The sequence below is a fragment of the Phycodurus eques genome, chromosome 18 (assembly GCF_024500275.1).
Source record: "Phycodurus eques isolate BA_2022a chromosome 18, UOR_Pequ_1.1, whole genome shotgun sequence".
In the NCBI taxonomy this organism is placed as follows: domain Eukaryota; kingdom Metazoa; phylum Chordata; class Actinopteri; order Syngnathiformes; family Syngnathidae; genus Phycodurus; species Phycodurus eques.
Window position 1 is genome coordinate 16,739,078 of NC_084542.1, and position 24,159 is coordinate 16,763,236.

The following is a 24,159-nucleotide window of genomic DNA, read 5'->3' on the forward strand; positions in this document are numbered from 1 at the left end:
TGACGGTACTGAGCCGGGAGGAACGAAAGAGGGCATAAAAGACAGCAAATTTCCAAAAGTTGTGATCATTTCACACTTAAAAAAAGAAGATAAAGGGCAATGTGTCTCCTGCAAAGCAGAATTGGTTCACACAACAGCACGTCTATGATTGGCATACAATTTAACGTGACCACTGTTAGCTAATATAGCCTAGCACCGCTAGTTAGAGCATATTGTAATGCCCCCCCAGGTGGTGGTCAGGATAGTCAACTTTCAATAACTTTATTGAACAAACGGTAACAGAAGAAACACTTTACCACATTCATACACTAACTGCACTGCCACAGCTGACGCCCAGGGACTCAACGCCCAGACTGGCTAATGGTTAGCCAGTCCACAGCTCAAAGCTGAGCCCACAACAGCCAACTCTACACTCTCATTTGCTGACTCACACGTCACTCACCAGGCCAGGCCCTCCCTTTTAAAGCCACACACGTTGAAAGTCACAGAGGATGGCGACCTCAAGTGGACAAAAATACTAGCACTTCACATGCATATTTTGTATTGGTAGTGTTGGTTAATAATGCAAAACAAATTTGATGAATCAATGGGCTAATGGCTACAATATTGAATTAAAAGACATTCGATAGGTGCAGCCCTAGTACCATGTTTACATTTATTTACTATATATCCAACGCTAATGTATGTAATGTCATGTAATTACTGGTCTATACACCACAAATTTTACATTGTATTTACATATCTGTATATTTACAAATATTGAACGTCTATACACTTCTACTATAGTGCATTTAAGATCGTATTTAATGTATCTGTAACTCTAATGCAACTCTTTACATCATTTTGATGTATATGTACCTCTACTGTGGCATATTTACATCATATTTACTGCTCTATGCCACAACGTATAAATGTACCATATTTGATATCTTTCTCAGCCTTCCCCCCGTGTTTAAGAACATGTGTGGATTATGGAGGTGTGTGCAGATGGATCATCAGATCACGGGTTAGCTGAAGTTTAGCCGAAGGGTCGAGGTGTAAGCGAGGACGCTCACGCGCACACGCACAGCTCCCAGAGTGAGCGGAGCCGCTCTTGTGAGCCTTTTAAGGCCCAATAGCTGATGTAAGCTGATGTAACATCCCGGCTCGTATTTCCAAAAGCAACCAGTGACCTGCGCGTTCGCACTGCGTCCTCCTCCTCACCCCTTGCCCCTCCCTCTGCGAACGCACCCGCTTCCTCCCTCCCTCTCTAGGCCACCATGCCTGTGTGTTTTGGCCGGCCAATGCACTGACCTACTTTTTACTGTCGTCCTCGTAGACACGCACGCAAACACACACATTTTGTTTTTCACGTTTTCTACATAATGTAGTTGCTGTTACTCAGAGCGTGTTAGTGGAGCATACGGAGATGAGCATTAAAGGGCTCAATAAGTGCTTTTATACGTACAGCAACATTTCTATAACATGCACACACACACACACACAACAACAACAACAACAACCTACCTATCTATCTGTAGCAGTCAGTGGTAGCACAAACCTTCATGTTTCTGCTAGAAAGCAAAAATGTCAAGAAAAGCCTTCTAGAACACCTGAACTTTATTTGGTGTTAATCAGAGACACTTTAAAAGTTGACTCCCGTATGACATGATGTGAATATGGTTGGTTAATTCCGAACACAGCCACGTCCCCAGTTATAAGGGTGTTTACATCCCCTCTTGAAAATATATTTAAATTGTAATTTTTTTTCAACTCAGTTGTACAGGTTATAGGTCACCTTAATGGTGTGGGAAAAAGGTTTTAAATGATTAATCTTGGTCTCATATTTTTTAATCACAAAAACTTTTGAACAGGAGTGTGAATTTTTATATCCACTCTACATCATTGCTGTCGGGCAGAAAGCTTTTATGTGCAAGAATGGTCAATTTGAATATATTTTCACAAAAATATGCTCTGTCCCCACATCGTCTGTTATTTTTGCGCATTATTAACCATTTTAAAGTGTTGAAAATAGCTTGACCAAATCTATTAACTCTCTTGAACACTTAACTCCCTGAGAAGTGTTGTTAAACTTTACCTCTTACCTCACTCTGCGGGAGCTGTGTGGCATTATGTTGCCTCAAGATTGAATGTCTGATGTAAACATTTTTGTCTGGTCGGCATGAGCGCAGACTTTTTCTAATCAATGACAGCGTAATAAATTGGCGATTGTTTTTTGTGTGTGTGTGTGTATTAAATTAGCAATTGAGCATGATTTTGGGGTGTTATTGTGTTGATGTTAGTGCACAACTGTATGTTATAGCCAATCGCAGGGCACATAGAAACAAACAACCATTCGCACGCACATTCACACCTACGGGCCATTTAGAGTCTTCAATCAACCTACCATGCATGTTTTTGGGATGTGGGAGGAAACCGGAGTGCCCAGAGAAAACCCACGCAGCCACGGGGAGAACATGCAAACTCCACACGGGTGGAGCCGGGATTGAACCCCGGTCCTCAGAACTGTGAGGCAGACGGTCTAACCAGGTGAGCACCGTGCCGCCTGAAAGTAAATCCATTGTTCCATATTTGTCGGCAGTTTGGAGAAGCGGCGGCGCGAGCTGGAGTGTCGCTACATCGGCGAGCTGGCGGAGCTGCTCTCCTCCAACATGGGGGACATCGCCACCCTGAGCGCCAAGCCCGACAAGTGCCACATCCTCAAGAGCACCGTGGACCAAATCCAGCAGATGAAGCGGCGTGAGCTGGGTACGGGACCAGCGGCCACGTCCAGTTTAGGCACTCATATTCTGCAGCGCCCGCTGACTCCTGAGAGGTTTGTCTCGCCTCCACAGAGAAAGCAGCTCTTCGGTCTCCGGATGATGCGGTGCAGAAGAGCGACATCTCCTCCAGTAGCCAGGGCCTGATGGAGAAAGAATCCCTGGGACCCATGCTGCTAGAGGTGAGCATATCCCCTCTCTATCGTGAACCCCCCTTTTATCGCAGGGTAATCATTCCAGACCCACCAGCAATGGAGAGACCATATAACGTTTTTAGCTGCAGTTCTCTGTATCACAACTTGTAAAATAAAGAAAGCAACTTGCTGCTCGCATCCAGGCTCTGGATGGCTTTTTCTTCGTGGTCAACCGCGAGGGACGCATCGTGTTTGTCTCGGAGAATGTGACGAGCTACCTGGGGTACCCGCAGGACGAGCTTATGATGTCCAGCGTCTACAGCATCCTGCACGTGGGAGACCACAACGAGTTTGTCCGCAATCTGCTGCCCAAAAGTCTAGGTGAGCGTTTATGTATTTATATCAATTTTTAATGTTCTACACACCCAATGTGCCACATTTACATCATGTCATTTCTGTATACCTCAGTGTACCACATTTACATCACATTTGACAGTCCATGTTTCTCTAATTTACCATTTTTACATCATTCTTAATGTCTATACATCTCTAATGTACTTCTTTAATAGTTTTACACTTGTAATGTACCACATTTGTTATATTTAATATCTACGTTACATTTACATGATAATCTGGGTAAGTACATGGTGTGACAGCAGGAAAAACATTGATCCTTTCATTTATTCCCCCCCCCGAATCATTAACTTACGCTTTCTGTGTTCATGTGCACAGTGAATGGCGCGCCATGGCCTCAGGAGTCAGGCCGCAGGACCTGCCACACCTTCAACTGCCGCATGCTGAAAAGGCCGCCCGACGAAATAGACTCCGAGAACCAGGAGGCCCGGCAGCAGTACGAGATCATGCAGTGCTTCACCGTGTCGCAGCCCCGTGCCGCCCTGCAGGAGGAAGGCGATGGTGCGGAAGCGCCGCATGCTTATAGTATCATTAGTGTTATTAGTATTATTATTATTCTGTGGAACATCTCATCCACTTTGTGTTTTAGACCTGCAGAGCTGCCTGATCTGCATTGCGTGCCGGATGCCTCGTGCCCAGCCCGTCAGCGCAGAGTCTTTTATCACCAAGCAGGACCCCACAGGTGACACCCTAATATAAACCCCTTTTAACTCATATGGGAAAGTTGAAATTAGAGCTGGGTGATTGTTTGCGAGTATTCGTGAAGGGTTCCAATCCGAAATCTCATTTTTGTGAAAACAAATCTGAGGTTTTGTTTTAAAGCCATATCGCCCAGCCCGAGGTGAAATTGTTGAAAATACCCGATTAAACCGACGTGCTTGTGTATTGGTCCTCTCAGGGAAGATCATCTCCATCGAGACCAGTGCATTGCGGGCGACTGGCCGGCCCGGCTGGGAGGACTTGGTCAGGAAGTGCATCTACGCTTTCTTCCAGCCGCAGGGCAAAGAGCCCTCCCACGCCAAAAAGCTGCTGCATGAGGGTGAGTCCAACTACTCGCTCCATTGAACTGTGTTTTTCTTCTGGCCGACTGAGGTTGCAAAAGATGGAAAATCTCTGGTAAATTTCCAGAAAGTTTCCACTAAATTTACATGGGAAGTAAAGCTGAGCAATTTTGGGAGTCATAAAAAAAAAAAAAAAATCTATCCATTTGTACAGGTTGCAGGTGAAATTAGCGTTTTGAAATGCTTTATCGTAGTCTCATTTTTCATATCACAAAAACCTGACATTTGAATAATGTTATGTGGACTTTTTGTATCTACTTTTTGTATTTGCATGAAATCTGCTGGTTGTAGTCAGGATTATGCAAAATATATTTTCCCAACCTATTTCTAAGATCTTTTTAAAGCCAATCTTCAATTTGTTCAATGACTGGTTTATTGCCACTAATTTCGATGTGAAGTTTCCAACTTCAATTCCTAACATTTTGCAACCCTGTCGCTGACTCCTTCTGTCTGTGTTGGCGCGCAGTGATGAGCCACGGCACCGCCATCAGCCCGCTGTACCGCTTCACCTTGACCGACGGCACGCCGCTCAGGGCTCAGACCCGCTGCAAGTTCTGCTGCCCACCGAACCAAGACGTTCAGCCTTTCATCATGGGCATTCACACTATTGACAGGTACTGGCACTCAAGCGTGTCGTGGTCTGATGTATAGATGCTTGGCATTATGGGTATTTTTGATCTTCTAGTTTGTTCTCGAGCTTGAGGCAAGATATGAAATATGGATGTTTTCACTGTCTGGAAACCAAGAATGTGAATCTGTGTTCTTCATGTACACTGCTAAACTACCAATAACAACCTTTAATTCATGTTTCCTTATACCAAGAAGTATTGGAATTTTTATTTTTTTGTATGCTTCTCTTCCAATGTATTAATTAATTTTATGGTTATTTGGTGTCGCGAGGTATTGCTTGCAGAACATCACAGTAATATCATATGTGTGTTGATTTTATTGCTGATTTTAAGCATCTTCAGGTATATAATTTTATATTTCTCTTCCCCCAGGGAACACAACACTGGTAGCTCTCAGGAAAACACTAACCCCAGCCTTCAGCCAACCCTGGGCAACCTCGCCCAGACGCCCTCTCGCTCGCCGGTCCTCGCTGCTGGCAGCAACTCAAAACAAACCTCAGGCCCCTCCTCCGCCCCCTCCGCCTCAACGGGGCTTCACCCCGGCAACAGCAACGTCTCCCCGCAACGACTGAATCCGGCCGCTGCCTACCCGTCCCCCAGCCGGACGCGTCCCCAGCAGGGCAACAGCCCGTCACCTCTCAGCAGCCCCACCGCAGCCGCCCCTACCTCGTTTATGTCGTCCGTCGTTTTGCGGGCCAGTCCCGGCTCGACGGGGAGCCCGCGGGCGCCGGGCCTCCACTCGCCAGCCGGCGCACTGAACAGACAACACTCTGGCGGCGACGCTAGTAACAGCACCCAGGTCGGGTCAAAAGGATGCTTCTCCAGACAAGCCGGGACCCCCGCTGGCTTCTCTTCTTTCCAGCCTGGAGCGGAGGGAGGGGCAGAGGACTCTGTCAAAGCCCCTCCGCTGGCTCATCTCAGACTTAATCAGCCGCTGAACAGCAACGGGACAGGAAGTGATGTTAGCGACGTCCATTGTACCTCGCTGCTTCATCCCAAACCCTCTCCCGGTCCTCAGTGTCCCGCCTCCCACAGCACACTGACAGAACGGCACAAGATCTTACACCGACTGCTCCAGGACAGCAACGACTCCACCACCACGTCCTCCACCTCGTTCTCCTCCATCACTGCCGCCGCCTCTGAGGACGGCGTCAACAGAAGCGAGGTGGCGATCAAGAAGGAGCTGCCGTCCAGTCCGCTGGTGAGCGCGGCGCTGCAGCGCTCCACTTCCAGAGAGCCGCAGGACCACCAGCTGCTGCGCTTTCTGCTTGACACGGACGAGAAGGTGAATATTACGATTCTAGCCACTCTTAAGCAGGATACACATATATCGATTTTAATGTTTTAACTCTTTTTTTTTTTTTTTTTGCCGTTTTTGAACCATTAGTTTACCCATGTAGTACTGTGAACACCCCGTATATCTTGGGACATATGTTCCAGACCTACCCGCTATTGGCGAAAATCTGGATATCGAGAGACCATATAACAAAACTTATACTTTTACCCCTTCCACACACTGTAAACACATTTGAATGTATTAAACACATTTTCTTAAGTACTCCTTAGCACCTGTTCTCACTCTAGCTTAAAGGAATGGGAGACCATCATATAAACATCTCTCGTACTCGGTGGGAACAACGACAATTACCGGAAGCTTAAAAATCTGTGATATACTGGGGCCGCACCCAATGAACTGAGATATAGCGAAAGTAGCATAGTAGAGGCAATTATGAATATTTTAGGGGTGTGTCCATTGTTTTCAAATTTTTGCTATTCATGTGGGTTCTTGGTCCCTAACTCCACTTGAATCAAATACCTCTAAAGCTAAGCAGTAATCTAACGGTGACCTTCGACTATGCTTATTGAAAGCTGATTTGTCTTTGCAGGACTTGGGAGACCTGCCTCCTCCCTCGGCTCTCAGCCTGCAGACAGTTCGGGTGAAGGTGGAGAAGCGAGGCAACGGGGAGGCATGCGGGCCGGCGGTGGGCACGAGCCCCGCCGTCAAGGCTGGCACTCCGGCTTGCGTCAGCCCAAAGTCGAGCCCCGTTGCGGAGAGAAGGCGAGACAGCCGGCGAGACAGCCGCCGGGATAGCCGAGACTCCACGGTAACGCGTTTGTCAGCAGACTGTTGCTATGGCGTTTGGAATCGTTCACTCAGTCCCGACTCCCTAATCACTCAACCGGGATTTATATATAGTGGACTGTATAGTTCATTCATCAGTAAAATTAGAAATAGTTTTGGAACACTACTTGAGCATTATTGCTGTCGCATAATTGCAACGTACCAGATCAACTTCACCTGATTCACATTCCGTTATAAATGTTGAACAAATAAATTATAATAACATTGTATATAATAACACATGCATTTCAATTCATAAAAATATGTTGGAAAACTTATTTCAGTAGTTCAATTCAAAAAGTGAAACTCCTCTATCATACAGATTCACGAAACACGGGAAAATTATTTTCAGAAGGCCAATTTCTGCCTAATTTCTATATAAAAAAAAATCATCCAATAATATTTGACTCAAATTATTTTAAAAGATATTTCACTTTGTGTGTCGCATATCTAATATATACACACAGCTTCTGAAATAATTACATTTTGCCACTATATTCTGATTTATTGCGAAGCACTTGTCTAAAACATTACGTCCCGAAGTAGAGGGGCCCGGGTGAGCAGTGTCTCATTTGCATTGGGAAACCCATCAAGTGGTATACGTGTCGTCGTATCGGAGCGTTTTTGGGAGTACGGGTACAGTACAGATGTACAGTATCAGCACCGATACTATACTGGTATCGCTGTAGCCCTACTGTACTATTTTTTTTGGCTCAAACGGATTATTTGCATTTGTATGTACAAGTCAGATGACTTACGAGCTTGGTCACAGAACAAATTAAACTTGTAAGTCAAGGTTCACCCTCCTGCTTTACTTCTCCGGTCTCACCTGTAGCTTTGCTTTCTTTCGCCCTGTGCCCCTCAGATTTCCGGCGGCGACGCTGACACGGAGCCCCTCGCCCAGCTGCCTTCCGCCCTCAGAGTTCCAAGCTCGGCGAAACAGGGCACGGACGACGCGGGCGCGCCCGGAGGAGGCCCCCAGCTCCACTCTCCGGGCCCGCAGACGCCGGCGCCGCTCCAGTCCCCGGGGCCTCCGCTCCAGTCCCCGCTGTCCCAGTCCCGCTTGCAGTCCCCGTCGCCTCAGCTCCACTCGCCCTCCCCCCAGCTCAAGCTGCAGTCGCCCACCCAGCCGCAGCCCGGCGGCGTCAGTGTGAAGAGGGAGCTGCCCGGCACTCCGAGCAGAGGTACGCTTTCATTGTGGCGTGGATAGGTGGGGCGTACTAGCTGTCAAGGATGACAGGGAACCCGAGTAATGTGTGGGTATAAAACGTCATTTCATTGAGCCCCCGTTTATCGCAGGGGTTCCAGACCTAGCCGCAATAGATGAAAATCTGCGATATAGATCACAACATAGAAAAAAACTTATTTTTTTCAGATTAAATTTGGAAAATCCCTTAAAACTAAATGATATTATAATGTATTTGTTCGTACCATCCTTTGTACCAGCTGATGTTGATGAGGTACGTTGTAATTATGTGACAACAACGAAGCATAAAAACGGCGCGCACGAGTGTCGTTCTGAAACCATTTTTTAGGGATGTCCCGATCGCTCACTTGATTTTGAGTATCTGCTGATACTGAGTCCAGATCCAATACCTTGGCAATAAACACATTTTTGTCATAATAAACCAGCAGGCTAAGAGCCCGGGCTGCTAGTCCACCGGCTCGCACTACTCTTAAGGCTCTCAAGGAGCGAGGTTTGCTGAAGGTTTACAAGTGACCACCAGCGTAGCATGTCATCCCCGCGCCCCACTCTCCAGCCATGACTCGTCCATTTACGCTCAATCCAACTGTTAGACTAATGCAACAGTTGGATTAAGTGGAGGTGGATTGGTCATGCTTGGAGAGTGAAGCACAAGGATGACAGAGGAATAATTCAGAACGGATTCACTCACTAATTTCTATTCAGGGATTTTTAGTGGACTTTTTAGTGAACTATGTAGTGCACTATATCAAAACACCCATATAGTGAGTAGGGAATGAATGAACCATTCTGAACACAGCTTGTGTGTGTTTTCCCAGGCCACAATGATGGCGGCCCCGCTTCAGGCTGCAGTCTCCAGAGTCATTCGGCGTTCGATTTCTGCAGTGCCCCGACTCCGAGCCAGGCTCATGGAAAGGGACAGGGAGACCTCTTTCAGGCCCCCAAAGACAGCGGCAGTCCCTTCCCAGAGGCAGAAATCATCAACCCGTTCAGTTCAACCACTGGTACGCAAAGCCAACACTGTCACTTTTTGGGGAAACGAGTGAAAATTCTCCCAGCTTTAAAAGTCTGGGGAGATTTTTGAGGTGTACATTTGACACACATAGTCTGATGTTGCCCAAAGGACACGGTGAAGTGGACCTCAATGAGATGAATGTCACAAACCTGCCAAAGCACGGGATCACTGCAAGGCGGACTTGTATTCTGTCACATCCATGCGGCGCAACAACAATGACCTGCCGTTCATTTGCACCTAGGTGTTGACAGCGGCAGCCTCTCCAACCATACAACTAAACAACTGAGATAATGTGGTTGCACAAGTGTGCACACCCTCTTATAACTAGGGTGTGGCTGTGTTCAGAATTAACCAATCATGTTCAAACTCATGTTAAATGGCACTCAGCACACAGGTGCCACCATTTAAAATACCTCTGATTAACCCAAAATAAACATCAGATATTCTCCTTCATTTACATAAAAAAAAGTACATTTAAAAATTGGATACCTTCTTTTGGCCCACACTGTGAATGAATTTCTTTCCAACTGTGTTGCTTAACCCGTTCAGGCCGAACCAAGTTGGAATTGGCCGACTCGCAGTTCCAGCCTCTGTCACTGGCTGACTCGTTGACCTTTGATGCCCTGGGAACTCCGTTACAAGCGCCCCTCACTTCGCCCCAAGAGTGAGCATTACACAGACACTCACACGTACATGCTTAGTAATGAAGCTGTAGCAACGCATGGACCATTTCATTATGACGCCACACGTACTGGCGGGTGAAAGCTCTGAAGGCCTCACTAGTAAGCAAACCCTTTAATGTCATTTGACTAAGGCAAACCGATTAAGAAAACCGCGTAAATGGCTTCCCTGATGATTTTAGCTGTCTTATCTACTACCACTGTAGTTTGACAGTCGAAAAGATGACGTTACATGAGAGGAAGTGCTTTCAAGGGAGTCAGAAGGCTCGCCGCAATTTACATTGCAACGGTAAGGTTGATTCACAAATAGATGTGGTCGAAATTCTGACAGAGTTAACGTGATCATTAAGGGAAAGGCTAATTACTGAACTTTTCTGTTACTCGGATTAATGGCACAGATGTGTTCTTTTGACAGTAAAATGAATAGTGTGCTGTCGAGCTGAAGGTAGCTCGCAGGCGAGCCGTTTTGTTTTGCTGAATGACTCAACGACAGCCCAAACAAACTTTTTATGGATACCTGTGAGAAAATGCCCTCCACAAACCTGATGATGCATTTTGGTTCCCAGTGCATCCCTTTAGAAGTGGCTGCTTTGTCTCTAGGCAGTTTTGCAATCTTCTCTGTATGACAATTTATGACATCCACACGATTGATCCTCCTCACTCATCGGTTCAGCTGGATTCATTTTGATTATTTTGACCTGAACTGATTATTCAGTTCAGGTCAGCGGCGCCAGTTGTGTTCTGCCACCTGGAGCTATTCTCATCTGTTGTTTACGAACTGGATGAAAGTGTAGAATGTATCGAACAAAGCCGTTTCTGTTTTTGAGCAGGCAGTGCGTGCCCTGTACGCTGGACGACGTCCTGGTACCGCCGACCACGCCCGAGGCCCGGAATGATGAGAAGGCTCTGCTAGAGCAGTTGGTCTCCTTCCTCAGCGGCACCGACGAAAGTGAACTGGCCGAGCTGGACAAAGCCTTGGGTATTGATAAGTTGGTGCAGGTGAGTAGTGTATTATTATATCCATTCCATCTGCTTAGTTAGTTATTCATAGCGTTTCACTTTTTTCCCCAGATTTTGTTATCTTACAGCCTTTTTCCAAAATTGATTAAATTAAATTGTTTTTCTCAATCTTCTACACGGAACTACGGCCACTCAGCCATGACATAAAAAAAAAAAAAAATCAAGGCCACCATATAGATACAGTATGTGTGCACAATATTCTAATTTATGGAAACATAGCAATTATTAATTAGTAATTCCCAGTGCATTCAAATGCAATTTCACCTATTTAATTAAGTGCTGTGAATACTTCCTGGATACACTGTAAAGAAATTCACCTATTCTCAAGTGGTCTCGTGATTCCCGACTCGTGGGCTTTACTTGTCGCTCCCCACAGGGTGGCTGCTACAACCCGATACCCCAGAACTTGCCAACTCAGCAAGTCACTGCCACCCTGCTCTCCCTGGATCCCAAGCTGCCTTCCTACCCTTCGCAGTTCACGCCGCCCGCTCAGTTTCCCCCAGAGCTGGCCGCCGTCGGTCAGCAGCAGGCGCTGGGCTTCGGGGCAGCCCGGGGGACGTTCCTCGCCGGGGCACCCGCCGCCATGGCGGGCCTCCGACCGGGGGTGACCCGGCCGCCCCAGGGCGTGGGCCCCCACCTCAGACTGCCACCTAACCAGCTGAGGCTACAACTGCAGCAACGACTTCAGGGTCCTCAGCAGGTGACAGCGAAGACTCAGTTCTTCCCATTTTGTGCCTTTATCGTAGGGGTGGGCAAAATGCGGCACGCTGGCCACATGTTGCCCGCTCTGCTCTTAAATGCAGTCCACAAAGCACAAATTTAGCATTATATATATATATATATATATATATATATATATATATATATATTCACAATTTTAATGTATATACACTTGCACTATAACATATTTACATATTTGTCTGTACACAGCTATTGTACTATATTTCCATTATATTCCATGGTCAATCACTAATGTAATTTAGCCAGAGAGATGGCAGTTGTTTAAAAGAAAAACAGTTGAACATTCTCATTTGTGAAGTTGTGAACAACACATTCAAATGTCCTGGCTTGATGACTGGATTTGGTCTGACGGTCACATTTACACCCAGCCTCCTCCGCTGTTTAAAGAAATGAAGGCCGTAGCCAGAGAAAAGCCACGTGAATACATTTTTTGTCGGTGCTAGCTGCCTGGCTTCCCCTCATCGCCTTTATTCACCTCCTCTCTTCTGGCCTTCCTAAGGTCCTTCAGTCTTCATCATCATCAAAGCTCATTCCCCATTATCGTTGTTTGATATCTCACCGTTCCCTTAAGCTCCAGAACCGACTGGCGATGAATACGTTCTCCGTAGCAGGAGGAGGAGGAGGCCAGCGTCTGAACATGGCCGTTCGTCTGGGAGCGCCGCAACTTCAAATTCCTTCGCAGGTGAGTCACCTGTTCAGCAATTTCCCTTCTAAGACTGCCTGAAGTGTGACTTAAAAGCTGTACTTATCAATATTTCAAGTCATTATGTACAGGTGCATCTCACTATATTACAGGAGTGTACACTAGTGTCTTAATTTACGAGTGCTCCAAGTTTTTCGCGTTCCGAGTCGTCGCTTGGTCGATTATTTTGTTTTTGTTGAGCTTTTTTTTCCCTTTGTTGTGTGGCAAAATCTGGTTTGACGCGAAAGCTTCAGATACGATGCCTGCTCGAGTGAAGTGAAAGTCGCGATGCACTTTCAGGCATCTGCTGAACAGTCATTCACACCAATACAAAATGAAAAATAATGTTCATTTCATTCATGTAAACCAGTGTAAAGTTTTTATATTCTCTTTCATTATGTTTTAATATTCACATTTTACAGGACAGTGCTATTTTTCTTTATCAAAAATGTAACAAAATTAATTGTGATGGTTTGTTGGAGGCTGGAACAAACGGATGACATTTCACTTAATTTCAATAGAGAAAATTTTGATATATGATTTCAAAAAAGAAAGTAACTTTTAAGTTTCCAACTGTTATATTTTTTCAATAATAAAACAAAAAGTGTTAAGTGTAGATATAGAAAGTTTGCATTGATAAATTAATAGATGAATGACTGTAAAAATGCTTTATACCTGTTTTATGGAGCTTGAAATATTACTGTTCTTTATGCCGAGTGAAGGCGAGGTCTTAAATTTGATGGAAGTGGCCTTTAACACATTGTTTGCCCTCCGCTCCCAGCCTCCGCTAAATGCTCAGATGCTGGCTCAGCGTCAGAGGGAGCTGTACAGCATCCAGCACCGTCAACGTCAGCTTTTCCAGCAGAAGGTCATGCTGATGAGACAGAACATGGCCACCGCCTCACCCGCGGGGGGCGCCGTTTCCGCCGTTGTCGCCAGGGTCCCGAAAGGTGCCAACAACAACGCGTCTGCGCCTCAGCAACAAGCGCAGTTCAACTTCCCCGCCGGCTACAGCCAGGTGTCCGGGAAACCTCCTACCTCACCCGGTCACTTCAGTGGCCCCATGCCGGCGGGGGCGCCTATTCCGAGTGGCCCCCTGGACGGCAAACTGAATAGCCAGACGATGTTGCTGGGCGGCGTGCAGGCTCCGCCCTTCGGGGGCGGCTCCTCGTTGCAGCAGCAAGGTGGTCTGATGCAGCAGTTTGGGGGCACTGGTGAGTACAAACGACAACATCTACACTTAAAATTACGGTGGCCCTGAAGTGCAAAACCTAACAGCAAATAATTAAACACAACGGCAAATAACTAACCACAACAGCAAATGAAAAGCCACGAGAGCAAATAACTCATCACAGCAACAAATAACGAAACACAACAGTGATTAGTCCTGAGCATATCTATCACCTCATATTCATGTCCCGAATCAAAATATTATTTGATAGCCGCAGCGACGTTCGAGTCTTTAGTAACGCTCATTTAAAGAAAACACGGCAGACAGCAGAATAACTTTCCCTCTCGTTTACTTCCCATGTGCAGCCGCGGTGCAGCCGGACCCGCCTTTCCCTCCTGAGATCAGCCCCACCAGTCCGTTGTTGTCGCCACAGAGCGCCACTTCCCAGAGTAGTCCTCTGCTCCCGCAAGCCCCCCCCCCTGGCTACCAGTCCCCAGAGATGAAGAGCTGGCAGCAGGCCAGCAACAGGTGAGTGATGCATCAATACAGCATATATGTACTATAACTATTGTGCCCTTCTCATGTTTACAGCCCTTTGGACACCTGCAAAAACATACATGCACAAGCAAACTGCGATAAAATCCTTATTTATTTCTTTGCTGACGTGTGTGCCACAGCCTGTTCAGTCCGTCATCGCAGCACAGCGGGAGACAGACGTTTGGCCAGCAGGGGGTGTACAACAACATGAGCATCACAGTGTCCATGGCCGGGGGCTCGGGCGGCATGGACTCCTTACCCTCCTTGGGGCAGCCCGGCGGCGGCTTGATCAGCAGCCGTGGCGTGGGCTCGCTGTGTAGCGAGCAGCAGGTCAGAGCAAACCTTTTTTGCGTGCGTTTTTACTTGAACCTGTGCAAGATTTATAATACGTTTTATTATGGCCAAAGGTTTAACCTGACAGGTGGTCAGTTAAGGTCCTATTTAGAAAAGTAACTTCCGGGGTCTGTTACCATCATAAAACATTTGAAAACGTCACAGGCAATACCCTAAACACCCTGTAAAGTGAATTCAGATATTAGTTTCTAAATACATTATACATGAAGATTGACGATAACTGCTGAAAACGTGCAAAGAAAGCGAATTATGTAGTACTCAATTGTGGAGATAAGCGTTAAGCTGTTTTTCACCATTTCAGTTTTCCCTCTTTTTGGGGGCGTAGCTAAAACGGGGTCCGGCGTGAGTCTCCCTCCCCCCCCATATAAGAACTTAAGCGCAGAGAAAGACAGAAGAGTGTACTTTTTTTTTTTTTTTTAAGTACGACTTGACTGTAAACGTGTGGACTGGGTTTTGTGTTATTGTGGCCACATTAGAGCTCTTCGTTGTGACGGCGTGGAAAAGCCTCACGACAACATGTTAAGATATATTCCAGTCACCGGAGGCTTTAAGTGGATTTTCGTGCTTCAAACATGCAGTTATGTGTAGGCATAAAAAATATGCTATACGAGGTGCCACCCCTTTTTCCAGGTCGTAGTACTGGCATTTGATTGACAATTGAGCGGGACGTGGATTCAGGGCATGCAAAATACATGCACACCGTTCAAGAGTGGAAAGAACAGTTTGATTTTCACGATTTTGAAGTCTCATTTTATACAGTTGGTGATTTATTTAAAAAAAAATTGTTTTAAATCATTTCGATTTGGCAGGGCTTTCACAACACTCTTCTCTGTTTTTTTAGAGGATATTTATTTTCATTTCACAGGGATTTAAGATGAAATACAGATGTATTGAACTTAAAGGTTAAATACAGTTCAGTGCTTGGGCACTGATTCTTGCATGCACCACTAGAGGGAGCCTGCGCACTACCACCACTTAGTGTTTGAGAATCACAGGTGTGTCGTGTACGTAAGCATGTTTTCCCTTGCGCAGGTGCAGCAGGTGCAAGTGTTCGCCGACGTCCAATGTACCGTCAACCTGGTGGGCGGCGACGCATACCTGGGTCAGGGCTCCATCGCGGCCGCCGGCCAGAAGGGTCCCGGCACCCCGCCCGGCGCCCAGACCACCCAGGCCCAGCAGAAGAGCCTCCTCCAGCAGCTGCTGACCGAGTGACAGCCCCGCCCCGCCCCCTGCCGGCCCCGGCTCGCCTATAAACGTCAACCGACAGACCACCACTTCCTCTTCACTCGGACGCCTCCACTGGGACCCCGTGGCAGTCTCGCCTCACTTCAGGACGGACGGAGGGCGTCTGGCTGCGGATGGCGTTTAACGACTTCCCGTGCCGCCGCCCCGCCCCGAGGAGGGGCCGGCGTGGGAGGGCGCCGACGAGCTGCCTGTCTGACCTGTCTGACAACCTGTCTGTCTGCCTCAGCCTATTCAAGGCAGTGTTGTCTTTGCTGCTCATCTCCCCCACCACCACACCCACCCGACCAACCATTACCAAACACCTGCTTCCTCGTTGCTGTCCAATCAGGACACGGGAGTACCTCGGAGGGGCGGCGGCCCCCGTTTTGGCTTTTTGGTTTGCTTTTTTCTGGGAATGTGACAACGGAAGCTCGGTATCAGCTGGTTCTGCGACGCTCTCTCTGTCAGCTACACAGTGCCTGGTGGAAGTTTGAGCTTCTTCTTTTATTTCTTCTTCTTCCACACACAATTATTCAATTTTTTTCTTGTTGTTCTGCTCTCTTCATCGTCGTCATCATCTCAATCAGCGCTTACAGCCCGCAAGGGACGCGGTGACAGATGTATGAATGGGAGACAGACGGACAGGATGCTGCTCACTTTTGGGTTTTTTTGGAACTCTTTCTCCTTTATTTTTGTATTGAGTATAAAAGAAAAACATACGTGAGAAACTGATGGGATTATTTAACAGTCGCGTGTTTATTAACCCTCACCTCAGCAGCTGTGAATACGAGGCCAGCTCGGCCTCCCTCTCTCTCTTTTATTCTCTCTTTTTCTATCCGACGCTAACTCGGCCTATGAGTGTTGTTTGCCATGCAGGCGTGTGTCGTGTTGTACAGTACAGAAGGAAGATGGACATTATTGGTGGACTCGCGACAAAAAAATGTGGAAAATTGCCCTTTTCACACGGCGCCGGCAAAGCAAAACAAGGCTTTTCCTGGATCCGACAGTCGACTGCCATTTTACAAACTCTAGATGCAAAAGATGCAAAATGGTCATTGGAGTTGACCTAAGCTGGCCACCGTCAGTCAGTAGAGCCAAAATGAAGACCCGTATTTTTAATTTTTGTTTATCTTGACTTTCTCTGAATCCGGCACAAACATTCAACTGCCATTTTACTAAATCTATTTGCCAAAGCTGTGTTGGCACCATGGAGCGATGACATTTCCTTTCACGCGGTGCCGACAAGGCACGTCAAGCACCAGTTCTTTGAAATTTTCCTGAATCAGGCGTCATATCGACTGCCATTTTAAGCACTCTAGATGTAGCATGGTTTTTAACCATGCTGGCAATCTCCTCTTGCTCTAGTTGCAAAATGGGCACTAGGTTTTTGATGTTTCCCACACATTTAACAAACAAACTTTACCTTAGCTGTGTTGGCAACTGTATTTTCCCTGAATCCGGCACCAACATTTGTCTGACATCTGACTCACTCTAGACTTCACTTGGCCTTTGTTTGCCAAAGCGGCGCTGGCACCAGCTCTGTGTGAAAGGGGCAATAATTGCAGCAGGTGTTTAGAGTCGTACTGTGTTTTAAGCACCGGTTCTTTAACTTTTTCCTGAATCCGGAACCAACATTCGAGCGCCATTTTACCGACTACCCAAGATGGCCGCCGGCTCTGAGTGAAAGGGGCTCTAATTGCAACAGTTTTCAAGGTCATACTGCACTGCTAAATATTGCAGCGGAGGAGGAAGTAGTCGTTCCCCCAACGAGAAAATGTGAAAATCATCCAAATGTTCAAATGTACCCCAGCCCTTTACCTCCTGCGACGCCATTTTCGTAGTTTTAACCCCCACAAGGAAGCACTTCAGGCACCGGGCCGAGTCGGGTGCGTATTTTTAAGGACGTAAAAGTCGTAGTCGTTGGTGAACATTCTCTCACAAGCCAGCCAAATCGGTTTGTTTACCGTATCGCCCGCGGCCCAATTATTCGCATCCTACACTTAAAAGACTCCCTCAAATGGATGCCACCATCAGGAGATCAGTCTCTCATTCCACGCCCTACCTCAGAGTACTTTTGTTTAATTTCGATTTTCTTCCGATTACCTCATACTTCTCTTTACCAGACGCACACGCCGCCTGATTTTCGGACCTCGTTTCACACTGTGAACTCAGCTCGCTGGTTTCTTCTTTGGTTATTTTGTATCTTTTTGTTTGTTTGTTGTGTATTTTAGTGACGCAGTATTAATCCATGAAAACAGCAACATGCTCTTTCACACAACTTTAAGGACTTCTTCAGAACATTACTTTCCCCTCCATTGATGACCATCTCTCCGTTGTGCTGTTTTTTTTTTATATATTTGAACGAGTTTGTGGACAAAAGTAATGGGCAGTGCCGCAGCGTGGTGCGAGGTTTCGGCACGTTTGCGTGTAGGAAGAACTTGGTCCCGAAAGAGGGCCTGGTCTGGCTTGCCCCAGCGTTCTTTCGCACCGCACTCATCCGAGAACACTTTTACAGACCGAAAAAGGAACTTTGCCCGAAACTGTTCTGGAAGAATGGTCGATTGTCATTATGCTAGCTAGCCTTCGTTGCGTCATTGAGGCGTGTGTCCCAATACTTTTGTCCATATAGCGCAGGGGTGGGCAAAGAATTTATCAATTTGTTATTTCTAATACATTATCTCATTAAGTAATGGATTGTACATAATAAATATGAATAACAATAAATCATTTTATATACATTGCATCCAGAAAATATTCATCGCACATTTTATGTTACAGCCTTATTCCAAAATAGATACATTACATTTTTGCTATTGTGTGGGTGGCTGTCTGAAGTGCACTAGTATGTTGGTTTATTTGATATGAACATCGCAAGAACATTGGACAAAGCAGATGTATTGCATTAAACGTTTTAGCGCGAGTGCTAATTTGCAGCACTTGTCAACTTTTAATAAGGTACAAATAATACAAAAAAATACAAGAGTATAGCGATACGGTCAAGTTCATTTGTCATTTTTTTTTGCATGTACCAACACAAAAAAAATCACCCAAGCGATGGCTCGAATAACTGACTAATTTGAGTTCTTAGTTTTTTATTTTAATACAGAAAAAAAACGTCATAGTGGGGTGTTGTTTTGGGATTTTTCCCCCCCGTAAATAAAGAATTTATACCAATTTGGAAAAGGGCTGTAACAATGCAAATGTGAAAAAAAGTGACCTTGTGAATACGTTTTATTTATTGTATTAAATCATTGGTAAATTTATAATTAATTACAAATAAGGACATTTTTTTTTTAAAATGGGAATGGATTATTTTGCATGCACATTTTCACCTTTTTTTTCCCCCATTGGCAAATGTTTTTATAACGAGTACAAAAGTTTGCCCACCCCTGATTATTGCGTTTTCATCTTTTGTCTTTTTTTTCCTTTTGTATTGACGTTGAAAATTTAATTCCGGTATCTTGATGATCCCAAGTCATAAAGGTTTTGGACAGATTTCACGCTTGGAACAACCGTTTGGATTTGTTGGGGTTTTTTTTTTTTTTTTTTTGGGCTTGTGCAAAGTGGGAGAATGTTTTAGCCGTTTCTCGTATTTGTCGCGCGTCCAGTCCATCGGCTGATGTTTTTTCTGCAGGGATGAGGAATCCTTTCCTCTCTTCACTCCACACTACAAACAACAACAAAAGGCAAAACAACAACAAAAGCCAAAAAAGAAGCGATGCATGTTGAAATTCCAGATGTTATGCAATCAGCTGCTCAGTGGAAAGGCCTCCCTTTTCTTCCTGCTCCTCCTCCTCCTAGTCGGCAGATACAGGCTTTTTGTTAACATGGTGTAAATAGCAAAGAGAAATGTGAATAATAATAATAGTAAGGAGAATCATCATCATCATCAAGACAAGTTTGTGGTAAATAACTACTCGCCTCCGTCGTCTTTATTTTTATTTTACGGGATTTTCTACTTTTTTCAAATTCTTTCGATGATGATGCATATGTATATGAGTATCAGTGCGTGTGATGAATACTGTATATTATTATTATTATTATTATTATGGATCCTCTCCTTCCCTGCTCCACGTGTCTGATGCCAGAGAATGGTTTCTATAGCGACTGCTGAATGTGATTTTTACTGAGCGACGAGCAGTGTGGACTGGCTTTGTTTGTATTTGTCATCGTCATCGTACGGGTTAATTTAAGAGAAAAAAAGGCCATATTGTATATTATTTTTTTTCTCTTGTTGTCATAGCCGACGCTGGAGAGTGGAGCCTCGGCAGGGCGGAGAAACGACCACCTGACATTTTTCCCTCCATCTCTCTTAGTGATTGTAAATGACCAAAGCCTCAAAGATCTCGTATGCAAACCGTCACTGGATGTTCGCGCCCCCGGTCTTTTATCTTAAGTGGCCCAAAGTTAACGTAAACTATGCACCCATAAGCCAAAAGAAAGGGAGGGGGGCACTGGAGTAAGCCACAATCCCATTAACATGAATTCAAAACTTTTACGTTTTTGCTTGTCTGTCGTCAGACAAAACCAAACCTCATTCATGTTTTTTTGCAATAAAGGTTTTATATTTTTTTAAAAAAATAGTGTTTAAAAAACAACATTTAATCATCAATCTCCTATTTTGGCTTTTGTTCCCCCAAAAAATTTCCCAAAACAATGTGGATATACGCATGCTTATCAATGGACAGCTAAACGAATCGAAACTGAAACACTGAAGTGAAAGCAAAAAAATCTCGACTTCATCACTGTCCGTTTTACGGTAGCGTCCCCCTTAGTTGTTGTTTTTCCTTTTTTTTTTGTTATCACTTTAGAGGGCTCTAAAACTCAATCTCCAATTTTCAGGAAAAAGACAAAGTGTGAGCATGCATGCTTTGAATTGGGCAGCAAAACGTAAAGTGATAGCTGATAAATGCTAACGTCATCATTGGATATTTACGTTAGTGCCCCTTTTCTTTTACCTCCACTTTTGGCTTGTTTTTATGTGAAAAACAACCAACATTTATTTGTTGCAGAAAAAAATATTTGGTTTTCTTCAGACAGCCACATTTTAAACAAACTTTATCACTGGATTTTTACGTTAGCACATACTGAGGAAAAAAATGCTAACGTCCTGACTGGACCGTAGCCCCGCCTGTCTTTACCTTCAATTTTGGCTTTTTGATTTAATATGAAAAGCTACAAAAACAATGTATTTGATGTTTCAGGAAAAACAAACAAAAAAAGGTTTTATTCAGACAATGACATTTGAAACAACAAAACATGCTAACTTCCTCACTGACTGTTTACATTAGCGCCCCCTGTCTTTGAACTCCCAATTTTGGCTCTTGTTAATATGAAAAACATGATATATGAAGTATGAAATATGAAGAATGAACACATATTTGCTAAGGTTCTGTTCAGGACAACTTCAAAAGAAACTCCAAACAAATCATCTCTCCGATCTGATATCCAATACCCATATTTTTCTATTCTTATTTTTAAGACATGCAGATAAAAATCATGGAAAATTTGGAGGCGCATGCTTTTCTCTGGACAGCCAAGTTAGAAACATTTGAGAAAAGTAACGACTTGGGCTGCTTTGTTGTTTTTCTTTCGATTTTCACCGACCTCCATGTAAATATCGTTACTGTCCAAAGAAAAGCATTGATCTCCACATTTGCTCAGCCTTTCTTGCTACCCCCCCAAAAAAGAATCATTTTTATTGATAATCCAGTTTTTCTCTGAAAAACTAGACAAAGCATTTTTCTTGATGTTTCAGACTTTTAAAACATCTTCAATGCACACTTCTCATTGTGCAGTGAAAATGTTTTAAGCAGTTCATCGTGAAGTGGGAGCGACGATGATTACCGCTGCTAACTTTTTTGTCTTCGCTCAACTTATATGCAAACATCATCAAAACGCATTTATATGCACATTTTGTGAGCATTTTTTTTTTCCAAATCAGAATAATGGAAGTTTTTCTTGATGTTTCAGACTATTAGAAAAATTACGATACATGGTTATTGTCCAGCAACATTTTTAACAATTCGTTGCGAAGTGGTAGCAAAAAAGGACAGGTGCAACTGCTTGTTAGGTTTTTTTTCGGTCTTTACTAACCACAATGCCAATATTGCCGAAAAGCAAAAAAAATATTGCTTGATGTTTTAGACTTTTAAGAAATCGGACATGCAATTCTAAATGATTTGTCTGAAAGTGGTAGCTAAAAAAGGACGATTACAAATGCCAACATTTTTTGTTTTTTTCTGTCTTTGCTCAACTTCAATGCAAATATTGTCCGAAAACATGTATCTCCACATTTTGTGAGTTTGTTTCACAAACGTGTCTCTTTGTTAGCAGCTAGCAAGCTAAACTATGCTAAGCTTGGGCGAGAAGCTTCAGCGTGCACCGAGACGAGTTCAACCGGACACAAAGATTGAACGAATGATGTAGTTCGTAAAACAACGGACAAATATTTATCTTTATTTCTTTTCTTTTTAAATTCACATACTTGCTTATTATTGGACAGTAAAATGTTAAACAATTTGTCGAAAAGTGGTAGCAAAAAAGACGTAACTTTTTTTCTTTCTTTGCTAAACTATATATATATATATAAAGGGATCTCCACATTTTGTGGGGGGTTTTGGTTTTTGTCCACAAAATAGAAAAGAAACAAATTCTTGAGATGTTCCCGATTTGCAAAAAAACATGAGATGCTTGATTTTCATTAATCAGCTTTATTTTTTTCCCCCTCAGAGACTCAAAGACCTCAAACTTTCAGAACATTCTGGATCACAACGCGGTTCTAGGTGGGGCTCGGGCTCCCATCCTGTGTTTAGCTTCTCCACTGGCCCCCTTTCCCCCCCCCCTCATCCATTTACGCTTTTTATACAGACAAAAAAAGACGCCTCGTCGGTCAGGTCTGGACTCTGGTGGCGTTTTCTCCACTTTCAAACGCTGAGGTTCCACTTTCTCCCCTTGTACAAATTAATATAAATAAATATATAGAGATATAAATATATGATACATTTTACTTTCTTTTCTTTGTATATGACCCTTATGTAAGGTTTGGTTGTAAAGAAAAGGCACGGGAGCAGCTACAATATGACGAGTGACAGTGTTCATGTGGGACGACGTTTTTTGACATTTTTTTGGGGGGGGGAAGTTTATGCATGTTGGGAGTTTTTCTGTCTTATTTAAAAAAAATTTTTTTTTTGTTTGTTTGTTTTTTGTTTTTTTTTTTACAATCCCCGTCCACCACCACCCTTCAATCTGTTCAGGTGTGAATTGAAAAAAAAAAAGAAAAAAAAAAGACCTTTTTTATTTTTTTGGGGGGTGTTTTAGACAATCAGTGTGGGCTGCCTCAATGCCCCCTTCCTTCTTGTTAGACTCATTTGTACAAAAAAAAAAAAAAGAAACCCTACTGGAACTTTTTTTCTTTTTTTTTGTGGCTGCTCAAGTTTACACACACACACACACACACACACACTTCTCGAGTACACACAACACCTCGTGCATCATTTTTGATCCCTCGCTCTTTTTAAAAGAAAATTCTTTTGAATGTTTTAGTTGTTGGTGTGTCTCTTCTTTTTTCGCTCCTCTTCTGAGGTGAGGATGCGCACCTGCCCCAGAGGACATGATACTTTCTCTTTTTTTTTTTTTTTTTTTTTTTTTGGACTAACAAATCTATAACATCTGAATATGAATGTGGGAATGCAACACATTGCAATAAAAACACCATTTAAAATGCAGCCACCAGTCGGGAGTATTTTATTATTTAAATGTTATACACTTAATTTCCTGACTTGAAGAGACATAATTATATGTTTTTAAAAAAGTATATTTGTTAATCATTTTACCAAGGAACCAAAGCTTGAATTTTTACTTAATTTTGATATTATTGTCTTTTTATTATTATTTTATTTAAGCTGTATTTCTCCTCCACAGGGCCTACTGAACAACTGAAGAAAAGGGAGGTGAGTCTAGCTGAAACATACAATTTGTTTATAGAATTGCAATTAATATTTTACATGCACTTTTGAGTTTCACAGTTAATTTAAAAATTAAATGTTATTTGTGTGAGTACATATATAGATGATTTTTCTCGATTTTATTTGCAATCATGTATACATTTAATTTTGTTTGATATTTTTTATTGATTTCACTTTTACATTTTCATGTAATTTGAACTATCAAATTTGTTCAATTATATTTTGTTTTGGTTTTACATTCTGCAATTATAGTAATTGCTGGATATATTAATTTGAGTTTGACATTTTTATCTATTATCAATAATTATCTATGTGTATAGATGTATGCCCTAAATAAGTACCTATCATGAGATAAAATGGGGGGAAAATAATTTTTATTTCTATTAAAAATAGAAAACAGCACATTTTATTTTATTGAATTAATATTTATATATCATGTTATTAG

At 43.7% G+C, this 24,159-nt stretch overlaps 1 protein-coding gene across 3 annotated transcripts in view; it reads left to right on the forward strand.

Moving 5' to 3' along the window:
- ncoa1 (nuclear receptor coactivator 1) overlaps positions 1–23,474 on the forward strand; it is a 39,587-nt gene extending 16,113 nt beyond the window's left edge. For 2 of the 3 annotated variants that reach the window (XM_061704421.1, XM_061704420.1), the window contains 19 exons: positions 2,582–2,748; positions 2,835–2,941; positions 3,097–3,274; positions 3,626–3,808; positions 3,897–3,989; positions 4,206–4,346; positions 4,835–4,982; positions 5,370–6,282; positions 6,884–7,102; positions 7,985–8,303; positions 9,142–9,327; positions 9,888–10,002; positions 10,849–11,017; positions 11,415–11,738; positions 12,351–12,461; positions 13,243–13,675; positions 13,998–14,160; positions 14,310–14,499; positions 15,556–23,474. In XM_061704421.1, coding sequence (XP_061560405.1) covers positions 2,582–2,748; positions 2,835–2,941; positions 3,097–3,274; positions 3,626–3,808; positions 3,897–3,989; positions 4,206–4,346; positions 4,835–4,982; positions 5,370–6,282; positions 6,884–7,102; positions 7,985–8,303; positions 9,142–9,327; positions 9,888–10,002; positions 10,849–11,017; positions 11,415–11,738; positions 12,351–12,461; positions 13,243–13,675; positions 13,998–14,160; positions 14,310–14,499; positions 15,556–15,735 — 4,339 coding nt within the window. In that variant the 3' untranslated portion in view covers positions 15,736–23,474. The remainder of the gene's footprint in view (positions 1–2,581; positions 2,749–2,834; positions 2,942–3,096; positions 3,275–3,625; positions 3,809–3,896; positions 3,990–4,205; positions 4,347–4,834; positions 4,983–5,369; positions 6,283–6,883; positions 7,103–7,984; positions 8,304–9,141; positions 9,328–9,887; positions 10,003–10,848; positions 11,018–11,414; positions 11,739–12,350; positions 12,462–13,242; positions 13,676–13,997; positions 14,161–14,309; positions 14,500–15,555) is intronic. The other variant, XM_061704422.1, reaches the window with a different exon arrangement.
- The last annotated feature ends 685 nt before the right edge of the window (positions 23,475–24,159 follow it).